This window comes from Poecilia formosa, unplaced genomic scaffold (assembly GCF_000485575.1).
Source record: "Poecilia formosa unplaced genomic scaffold, Poecilia_formosa-5.1.2 Scaffold1291, whole genome shotgun sequence".
In the NCBI taxonomy this organism is placed as follows: Eukaryota; Metazoa; Chordata; class Actinopteri; order Cyprinodontiformes; family Poeciliidae; genus Poecilia; species Poecilia formosa.
Window position 1 is genome coordinate 5546 of NW_006801230.1, and position 11399 is coordinate 16944.

General features: G+C 39.5%; 1 protein-coding gene and 1 long non-coding RNA gene across 2 annotated transcripts in view; one reads left to right on the forward strand and one right to left on the reverse strand.

Annotated features, from left to right (window-relative positions):
* LOC103132759 (ICOS ligand-like) overlaps window positions 1-7423 on the forward strand; it is a 10752-nt gene extending 3329 nt beyond the window's left edge. Inside the window, exon 3 of the mRNA XM_007544553.2 lies at window positions 6891-7423. Within this exon, the coding sequence (XP_007544615.1) occupies window positions 6891-7339 (449 nt within the window). The 3' untranslated portion in view covers window positions 7340-7423. The remainder of the gene's footprint in view (window positions 1-6890) is intronic.
* A 3369-nt stretch (window positions 7424-10792) lies between these two features.
* On the reverse strand, window positions 10793-11087 carry LOC107835235 (uncharacterized). Its single transcript, XR_001661058.1, has 2 exons — window positions 10974-11087; window positions 10793-10878 (listed from the first exon to the last, which is right to left on the reverse strand). It is a non-coding gene; the product is annotated as an uncharacterized LOC107835235 (long non-coding RNA).
* Between the last annotated feature and the right edge of the window lie 312 nt (window positions 11088-11399).

Below are 11399 nucleotides of genomic sequence, written 5' to 3' on the forward strand. Positions count from 1 at the left end.
ATGAATCAAACCTTGTATTTTTCAGTTATGTGATTCTGACTCTACAGCTGTCCCTCAGGCATAGCGTCCTAAAGGACTGGTGGGGACATGTCCCCACTGGTATGGACATGTCCTGAGGAGAAGTTTAAAAATAAATGAGTGAAAACTTTTGCTATAAGAAATAATCATGAGATAAATAGAGTTGACCGTCTATGAGATGTGTAATAATCTGTACATCTGCAAATCAGTTGTTAAAATTCTTTAGTTGGTCAAACTGGTTAAAACTGCTGAGTCCTATTTTATGAGCTATTTTTTACTTTACAAAGAGGCAGAACCAGTTGAATTTCCAGTCAGTTGGTATCAATAAAATCTATCAGAATCTGGCAGCTTGTGTGCTAACATAGATTTATCTTGCTGGTTGTGAGGTAAATTATGAAGTTCATCCTGGACTGACAGTCATTATGCTGATTAAAGACTGGAGCCATTTTGTTCAGAGGAAATGGAAGAAGATGTTTTCTGGGCTGTTTTCCACATATAGGAAACCAAATTCACAAATTCAGCTTCGTTGCCTCAAAATTTTATTCACAGAAAAATGACTAAGTCTTTTCTTACTTGTTAACCAAAGTCTGAAGTTCAGATCAAATAAATGCATCCACTGGTTATTTAGCTGAAGAAAAACACAAAGTTAATATACAGGGAAGAATTAAACAATAAAAAAATAATAAAAAAAATCTTATTTTAATGGGCTTTAAATTTGAAATTCCATCTCAGATGGTATTTGCTGGGTGTCTCCTAGAGCCGTCCCTCTGCCACCCTGAAGGGAGAGAAGACAGTAGTAACTCCTTTTCCTTTATGTGACCAACATCTGATCTTTTCTTGACTTTCTGAACAACACAGATCTGATTTTTACAGATGTGACCCAGACCTCTTGGATATCTGGTTATAGTAGTTCTGGGTTTATCAATGAAGTTTAATTTTATTGTGACTTTTTGTTTGTCTAATTCAATTAGTTTTAGTTTTCAGAGTGGCATTGCTAGTTTTTATTATTACTAGTTAAATATTACTTAGCTTTAGTTTTTATTAGTGTTATTTTTTTCATGCTTTAGTTAATTTTTATTAACCAAAGCCATTTCAATCTGGAAAGACTCAGACGAAGAAAAAGGAACAATTAAAAGATTTAATGACAGCAATGAATAACAGTTCTTTGGCGCTCGGGCCCCGGCAGCTGATCTGAGCCGAGATTTGATGTGAACTCGATGAACATCCCGATAACCGATTAGGGATGCTCTCCCCCAGGGCCCGACACTGGTGGTGGAGGTCAGGAAAAGGTTCCATCCTGGAGAGCCGAAGGATGAGGGTGGAGAAGGGGAGGTGGTGGGTTGAATGCAGCTGGGAAGCGGCTGACCGGTTGGGTGTGGATCCTTCATGCTGAGCCTGATTGATGATTGGACACACCGGGTGAGGTCCAGAGCTGAGGTCGGAGATGAGCATGACGCCGATGGATGAACGGAGGGGATGGAGTCTTCCAGGTTGAATTTTCGCTATCAGCTACATTACTCTAATCTGACACCTTGTTTCAGGATTTGTAGAATTCAAAAAAGTCCAAGTATTGTACAAACTGGATTCCAAAAACATTGGGACACTAAACAAATAATAAAAACTGAATGCAGTGATGTGGAGATGCCAACATCTAATATTTTATTCACAATAGAACACAAATCACAGATCAAAAGTTTAAACTGAGAGAATGTGTCATTTTAAGGGAAAAATATGTTGTTTCAAAATTTAATGACGTCAATAAATCCCCAAAAAGTTGGACAAGGCCATTTTTCCCACAGTGTGGCGTCTCCCCTTCTTACAACACTCAGACGTCTGGGGACAGTGGAGACCAGTTTCTCAGGTTTAGAAGTAGGAATGCTCTCCATTCATGTCTAACACAGGCCTCTGACTGTTCCATCGTCTTGGGCCTCTTTGTCACACCTTCCTCTTTATGATGCGCCAAATGTTCTTTATAGGTGAAGATCTGGACTGCAGGCTGGACATTTCAGTACCCGGATCCTTCTCCTACCATGATGCTGTGATTGCTGCAGAATGTGGTCTGGCATCATGTTATTGACAAATGCAGGGTCTTCCCTGGAAGAGACGACGTCTAGATGGGAGCAGATGTTGTTCTAGAACCTGAACATGGCTCTCTGCTTTAATGGGCCTTTCCAGACATGCAAGCTGCCCAGGCCACCAGCTCTCCTCCAACCCCAGACCATCAGTGATGCAGCTTCTGAACGTTGATAACAACCTGGGTTATCCTTGTCCTCTCTGGTCCGGATGACATGGCGTCCCAGTGATCCATAAAGAACTTCAAATCGTGACTCGTCTGACCACAGAACAGTCGTCCATTTTGCCTCCCTCCATGTTAAATGAATCCTGGCCCAGTGCAAACGGCTGAGCTTGTGGAGCTGCTTAGAAATGGTTTCCTCTTTGCTCTGTAGAGTTTCAGCTGGCAGGGCGGATGGCACGGTGGATGGTGTTCACTGGCGATGCTTTCTGGAAGTATTCCTGAGCCCAGGCTGTTGTTTCCTTGACGTTCCTGTTTGAGGTGCAGTGGCGTTTAAGGGCCAGGAGATCATCAGCATCCAGTAGTTTTACAGCCTTGACCCTTACACACAGCCATTGTTCCAGATCCTCTGAATCTTTTGATGATGTTATGCACAGTTGATGATGATAACTTAAAAGTCTTTGCTATTTTTCGCTGGGTAACACCATTCTGGTATTGCTGCACTAGCTGTCTGCACAACAATGGTGGAATTGGTGATCCTCTCACCATCTTGGCTTCAGAGACACTGACACTCTAAGAAGCTTTTTATACCCGATCATGTTGTCAATTGACCTAATTAGTGTTAACTGGTCTTCCAGCTGTTTTATATGTTCAATTTCCTTTTTCCAGCCACTTATTGCTACTTGTTCCAACTTTTTAGGGATTTGTAGACACTGTGAAATTTTGAATCAACATATTTTTCCTTTAAAATGTTACATTTACTCAGATTAAACTTTTGATCAGCCATCTATGTTCTGTTACGAATAAAATATTGACATTTGCCATCTCCACATCATTGCATTCAGTTTTTATTCACAATTTGTTTGTAGTTTGATTATGTTCATCTATTGGGTAATTGATACTCAACAGAAGATGCTATTTTCCAAAAATGGATCCAGTTATTGTTAAACACCAACCAGCGGCGTCACCATCATCATCATCTCAGCAGAGAGGGACACGACATTTTCAGATGTATTTTAAGTGATTTATCATCCTGTCACTTTCATCAGCAGCTTTCATTAGTGATCATTGGCCACTGAGAGCCTCAGAGCAGCATGAGGGAACACACTGTAGTGCTTTAACTAGACACTAACAAAGTTTTAGCTGCCAAACTCTGAGTCGACACAATTATCCTCAAATATTTACAGGATCAGCAGCAGATCAGCCAAATGGCAGCACAAGACATAAAGTGTTCAGAAAAACAACATTCCTATGTGCAAATTATGACTTGGCAGACCGAATGGAATGAAAGTTAACAGCCTAAAACGCCCCATGATTTAATTTAATGGCCAAAGTGACATGAGGGAGGGACATTCAGGCTGCTGCCCCAGAAACCCGCCCAGGGATAATATTTTAATATAATTACTGAAATTATTTTGTTATGCAGTTGCATATAACAAGCTAACAAACGGCACAACTCTTACAGATAGTTTATAAATAGGAGACATAAATAAAAGTACAGGAGTAATCCATTCAAAATGAGTCTTTATGTTTTATTTGGAGAAATTTCTAATAGTTCTTCTCACCACAGATCCAACTTATGTCTTTACAACGAACTTCTCTTATAAATATGACAGTTTCCATTTAGATTTGTGATTCTATGCATCAGAACTTCAGGATGACCTGCTTCATGTTCAGTAAATTAGATGAAAAGTATTTCAGTAACTCAGCTCACAAGTTAAACACATCATACAGATTAATGCCCCACAAGCTGTTTTAAACTTTTATTTAATGACGATTTGTAGCTTACAGCTAATGAAAACATTTCTGATTAATAAAAACCTTAATGCAGGAATGTGGGTCTAATGTTTAATATCTGCCTAAGTTGTTTTCAACATCTGATAAACGAGCCCATATTTAATTTATTAAATATGACTGTAAATGTAAATATGAGGTGGTGATTATTCACATGGTGCTAATATTATGTAACCAGGATGAGGAGAAGCTTAATGAGGGACTTTCATAGCAGGAGCCGCTGCTCCATGTGACCCGACTGCAGAAATCAATGTTACTTCAGTTCATGGTGGCTTTAGCTTACGACAATTTAACTGTTTACTTATCACAGTCGATTTAAAGAAGCAGCTTGGCAGGATTACATGAAACTTCACTGACTTAAATAAGTTTCACACCCAAAGTCAGAAAACGTTCAGCAGCTTAACTTCCCTCAACACGTTTTCCAGATTCAACGGTGAATTTTTAAAGCTAGAAGTTCATGAGGAGATGAAGGCAGCACTGGATCTCCAGGAGTCGTTTTTTAATAATAATAATAATAAATTTAATTTATAATGCATTTTTCATTAATAAAAATCTCAAAGTTCTACATGGTTTCACATTTTTTGACCCGGTTAACTTGAATAAATCTTCTAAATAAGGCCGTGGGGGGTCAGGCCTTCTGGATGACTGTAGCTTGGTGTTGGTGACTCTGGAGGTGCTGCGTTTCCTCCTCGCTCTTCCTGAGGGAGGAGCTAACGGGTCTAACGGTACCTTCTTGGTTTGCGGTGGTTCAGTGGATCGATTCCTCTCTCACCATTAATTACTTTCAAACTAACAAATAATCATAATGTGACTTGGATGTAACACAGCGATTTATAGAAATGTAGTGAAGCAGAAAGCACAGATACTTTCTGTAAAATGTAGTGGAGTAAAAGTAGAAAGTATCCATGATTAAACCTACTTAAGTACAGATACGTTGAAATTGTACTCAACTAAGATAATAAAGTAGTAATACTTTTACATCCCAGCTCTGGTTAACCCCAATAAAAACAAATGAAACTAAGATTTGTCCAAAAAAATAAACATTTATGATTCCTTTTGGTTGGTCATTGTTGCATTTTCGTCTTATTGCTGTGAGAAACTTGGAAACTGGTTTCTGGAAACGGCTCACTAACTGCATCTGTTAAAGAAAAACAAAACATGTTTTAAATATGTTTTATAAGTACTAAAACAACCTGACTGGACTTGATGAAAACACTAACCAGTTACAGTCTGTCCTGTTGGAAACTCAACATTCCTGCCAGCTAAGATGAGCTGCAGGAGGAAATAAAAACAGCTCAACAACAACAACAATTACAATTTACCACTTCAGATGACCGATCACTTCAGGATCGATATGTTTCACCTCCTCCATTAGCTTTAAGGTTACGAACAAAGCAAAATGTTAAAAGGTTAAACTAATGCAAAGAGTAACTGTTTCAGCTCTAATTCAATAATAAATGAATATTCTGGTCTTTGTATTGGATCTGTTATAGAGCTGAGACTCCAGTTCAACTGGTTCATTCTCCAAAACTCAACAATATTCTGACTATGAAGATGATTTTAGTCTAAAATGTATTTTTAATTTCAAATATTTAATTTGGTTTATATTCTTATCGCAGCCGTCAACATGAACACATGCTGTTAATCTGAAAGTTTTAACTTGGTTAAATAATGCAGATTAATGTAACCACCTATTTCCAGAACCAGATGTGTTTCTGGTTCTGGACCGGTTCAGGTTTCCTCAGTCTGACCCACAGGCTGGACCAGGTGATCACTGTCTGACCTTTGACCCTGAGGTCCTTCCTCACCACCAGCTGCTCGAAGTCATGATGTATTTATTTTCAATGAAAGCATTAAACTATGAATGACTGATAATCGTTTAGATTCATAATAACTGTGAGGTCAGAGCTCCGACTGCAACCTGCTGCAGGACCAACATGGAGGCCGAGTCCAGTTCTGCTGACCAGCTGGACATGAAGGAGACGCTGATGTGTTGGTGATTTTTACTGCTATAAATCCATTAAGATTATTAGATCCACTTTTTTTTTACTTCCATTAAACCAGAGGTTCCCAAACTGTGGGGCGCGCCCCCTAGGGGGGGTGCTGTGTCATTGCAGGGGGGGCGCAGAAGAAAAAGTTTGGGAACCACTGCATTAAACTATGATCAGTTATGACACTCGCAAAATAACTGGCCAAGTGACCAGATAATAGGAGTAGTTATCGAAGAGTGGAGGAAATAAAATTCATTCTATAAAACTCTGTTATTAACATTTTAGTAATGATGTGTTCATAAAAATACTGAGATAGAAACTTGATGTTTCTCCTGGTATTTGGACCTGCAGACTGAGACCCTGAACGGTTCAAACCCAGTTCAGAAATACCAGTTACTATGTGATTCCAGTGACCTGCCTCCAATATGAAGGGAGCTTTATAGCTAAAACTGATTGATTGAAATAAAACAAAGTTTGACATAATAGACTCATATTAACCAGCTGAGATCATCAATGAGCCTCAGAGACTCTGATGGATTCAGATTTTCTATTTATTAATTTAGTTCCTCCAATAAACTGGTGAAATGTTTTTTCCTGAAGCTTTTATGGCTGTTTTGATCAAATGTTTTCTTTAAAAAAAATAAAAGCTTAGCAGAAACTCCTGCAGTTTTTATTGTGAACACATTTTTTTAAACATTTAAAATTGTTTCTGGAAGCTGACCTTTGACCCTGAACCGGTCTGTTAGGTTCTCACAGCAGCTCGTTGTTCCAGCAGCAGAAACTGATGAGTCTTCATCACCTACACTGATCACACTTTGACCTCTGACCTCTGCTCTGTGTTTCCTCTCCTGTAGATCAGAACATCTCTACAGTCAAAGCTGAACCTGGAGATAACGTCATTCTGCCATGTAAAGATCCTGATCAGGAGGAAGTTACAGTCGCAGAGTGGAGCAGAACTGATCTGGGGACAGAATTTGTCCTCCTGTACAAAGACGGGCAGATCAATCCAGCAGACCAGCTTCCGTCTTACAGGAACCGAGTTGATCTGCTGCTATATCAGATAAAGAAAGGAGACGTGTCTCTGCTTCTGAAGGACACAACGACTGATGACAGCGAGACGTATGAATGTCGAGTTACTAAAGGAAACGTTGTGGAGGAACTGATCAGCACCATCAGCCTGGTTGTTGCTCCTCGTCCTCCAGGTGAGAGTTTGTCTCTGGATCAGAACCAGCAGCTTCCTGGTTCTGATCCAGATCAGATGATCTTCAGTTGTTTCCTACCTGAAGATCAGACTGGAGGTTAAAGGTCACATACAGTATTTCATTAATTCTAACCTTTAAACTTTGATTCATGCCAATTAAATTTGATTGAATCTTTTACCATTTTATGTCCGACTGTCCAGGTTATGTTGTGTAAAACATCACCAAACAATCAGGTTTATTTCTATATTGTGAACAACAGACAGATTATTAAAGACAGTCAGTGATGAAGCAGCTCCAGATGAAAAACTCCACCAGGTGAACTTCTGGTGACGCCATGAAAAGACAAGCAGCCTGATTCCTCCACTCTGGGGAAAGGTTTTTAAAGCTAGCCTGTATTTAACAACATGGTGGATATTCTACAACAAATTGACAAATTACTAAAACTACAGATGTCTACTGTCAGGAAAGAAGCTGATAAAAGTAAATCAACTACGGAGAAAGAAACCTGCCAACATAAAGACAACATGGAGACGAAGCTTACAGAGTTAAACCAACTGAGAAAGGATCACGCTGATGCTAATAACAATCTGAAGCTACTTTAAGGGTTGAATCATCACTGACTGAACGAAAGACAAAACGTAAGCAGGAAATAACCGACACCAACCACAGAGTGAACGGAGGACCAGCTGCTCCTCCATGAGCTACGATACATGCTACAGAGAGAAGCTAATCGCTCTGCTAAATGTGAGGAACTGAATCAAGAGCGAGACGAAACAATCTACACATTTATGGGAGAGGGAGAAGAGAAGAACGACATGATGCCACCTCACTCAGACTACTGCAGGATATGGATCTGTGTAGACTAGCGGTTCTCAACGTGGGCGATACCGCCCCCCAGGGGGCGTTCAGAGGACAGCAGGGGGCGCTGGCGGAAATTTTTACAAAAGGGGGGCGCTGGGATGCCTCTGGGGGCGTTTGGTTGAAGGTAAAGTTTACACCTTAAATGCACAACAATACCAGTTTAGACTTTGAGCAACTTCCTAAAACTGTGTTGTGTAACATTAGATCATGCTTTGATGCAGCTGTACCGATGGCAGCTCTTCTTCTTCTTCTTTTTCTTCTTCTTCTTCTTGTATTCAGTGTTTGTAGCTTGTAGCTCCTCTCCTGCTACTAGTAGCTTCACCGCATCAGTTCAGCGTCTCACCAGCTGATGACGTTGCTGTGATTCACTTTGTCTGGTGTCTGATTTTCAAATATTTTATGTTTTATTGAGGATCTTTGTACATATGTTTTGGTAGTTCTGTGATCACGTCAAAGCAGCAACTTATATTAAAAAGTGTATTAATGGACCTCCAGTTATGGCATCTCAGTGAAAAGGTGCATGCGCGTATGGCTTTTAATGTTTACTGGAGACCATGCCACCGAAAAATGCCATACCTGTGCAACAACTGGCTAAAATGGCTCCACAAGAGAATGCGGCTAATGTAGCTCATGCTAACGTAACTTGGATGAGGCACAAGAAGCGCCGGCCAGCCGTGATATTCTCAGAGCAATCAGCTTGCTGAAGGAGGATATGAACAAACAATCTGCTGATATGCTGAAAGCAACTAAGGACATCGAGAGGTCACAGGGTCGGGCCCCTTAGCGCCAAACCTGCAGTTCCAAGGGTTGTTTTAATGAAGTTTCTGAGCTATTGGGACCGGGAAACAACTCTGAAACCACCAGGAAATAGAAGGAGGTACACTATAAGAACCACTGCGTCACCTTTTTTCCTGACTTCTTGGCTGAGACTCGTAAGCTGCAGAAGCGCTTTGATGGAGTGAAAATCCGGCTTCATGCCCTTAAAGTCCAGAATGGCATTCTGTATCCAGCCCACTTGATCATCACACATAATGATCAACGGCGGATCTTCACGTCTGTGGAAGAAGTCGAGAAATATATCGATGGAATAAGCTCACAGGCTGAGGACAACTCACTTTATATTCTTCGCTTCTTTTTCTTTTTACATGGCGTCACGGAGCAGAGGGTATAAAAGGAACTAATATTGGTGGACAATATTGTGTTGAAATTTTTTTTTTGCCAAATTGTTGGCATGAATCCTAAAAGTAACACCACCAAACATTTTTTTCAAAAATGTTTTCTGTATGCGGAAGCATGAACATTGTTGTTAATATTTCTTTATTATACCTTTGTATTGCTAGCAAATCTAGCTTTAAGTGTTGATATTTTGGTCAAAACATTTTTTGTTCTTGCCAGCCAACCCATACATGACCTTCACAATGCGTGCAGACTTTTACCTTACCCACTTAGTGGATGCAATAACCCAAGTTCAATGTTCAGAAGGGGTTAACACCACATTTCGTTTGGGGAAATATGTGGAGGTTTGGGACGTAGGGCTTACTGTAGATACTGTCCTGAATGTGAGAAGAAGGGGCCAAAGTATTTTATTTATCCACATCTCCAATTACATGATTTATGTCTGATTGTCCTGTAATTAATACATTTAGTTGGTGTTGAAGAAGATTTTAGGTTATAATATATTTTAGGAAAATCTCTGGCTCAATCTTCTTCTGACGGATCCCAGGTTCTCCCGGCGAGCCGAAGTGAAGCCACACAGAAACAACAATGAGTGCAGAGTCACAGAATTTCAGAGTTTAATCCAATAGAAGACAACTTATGAAATTACAACAGAAACTGCAGAACAACAGAGACATACATTCATTTACCTGAGACAAATGGAAAAGAAGAAGAAAGAAAAGCAAAGACAAGGAAAGACGTCTTTGGAGAAATTGCAAAGAGCAAATCTGGTTTGTTACTCCTGTGTAGAAAGTTTTATAGTAAAAGGTGTATTCTTACCTTTAATATATTCAAATAAGGCGTACATTTGCTCATCCAACCAGGAGCTATCTCTTAGCAAACCATCTGCTGTAACTGCAGGCAGCATAAAGTCAATAGGGCAGAATAAGTTATTAATCTGAAAACTATAATTAGCCTATTTCAGTCAAGACATCTTAAGTTTTAAAACTAGCATATTTTAAATTCATTTTCTTAACATTGGACTGTTAGAGGTCTGAACAAAATGGTCAAGCTTAAACAGGTGATGGGCAGGATCAAACAGATGAAAACTACAATGTTTCTTGCAAGAGACACATTTGATGGAAAAGGCCTGGTCAGGTATTCCCCTCTAGTCTTACAGCTCATGCCAGGGGAGTCATAATACTGATTCACACATCGGTTCCATTTGAACTAAAAGGTAAATACCTTGACCCATCAGGGAGATTTATCATTGTTGGTGAGACTATAATCTCTACTTTGGTCAACTTTGTCTGTCTATATGCCCCCAATGGTGATGAACCTGCCTTTTATCAAGCTTTGTTTTAACCATGTCAGCTTATATCAATCAATCAATCAAATTTTATTTGTATAGCACATTTCAGCAGCAAGGCATTTCAAAGTGCTTTACATAATTAAAATAGAAACAGAAAGAGATTTAAAAAACATAAAAAACATCACAAACATTGGAAAGAGATTTAAAAAAAAAAAAAGAAACATCATTAAAACGTAAACAGTGAGAAAGAAATAAAAAGCTGTCTCCAAGCCTTTTGACTTTAGTCAAACGCCGTTTGACAAGGACTTTAACCTCTCGGAGTTGAAACGTCGTCAACTGGGACTTTAACCCTTCGGATTTAGTCAGAAACACCGCCTGACAAGGACTCTAACCTTTATCACTTTGACCTCTCGGACTTTAGTCAAAACGGTGTTTGACAAGGACTTTAACCTCTCAGAAACAGTGAGAAAGAGAAATAAGAAGAAAGTAATAAAAAGATAAAAACATCGAAGACATCAAACCCACTCTAACCCTAATTTAGCCATAATCATCTCTAACCAGGTGGGTTTTAAGTTGAGATTTAAAGGCTCTCAGTGTTTCAGCTGGTTTACAGTTTTCTGGAAGTTTGTTCCAAATCTGTGGTGCATAGAAACTGAATGCTGCTTCTCCTGGTTTGGTTCTGGTTCTGGATGCAGAGCAGAACCAGAACCAGAAGATCTGAGAGGTCTAGACGGTTGGTACAGCAGTAACAGATCTTTAATGTATTGTGGTGCTAAACCGTTCAGTGATTTATAAACTAACAGTATTTTAAAGTCTATCCTCTGAGCTACAGG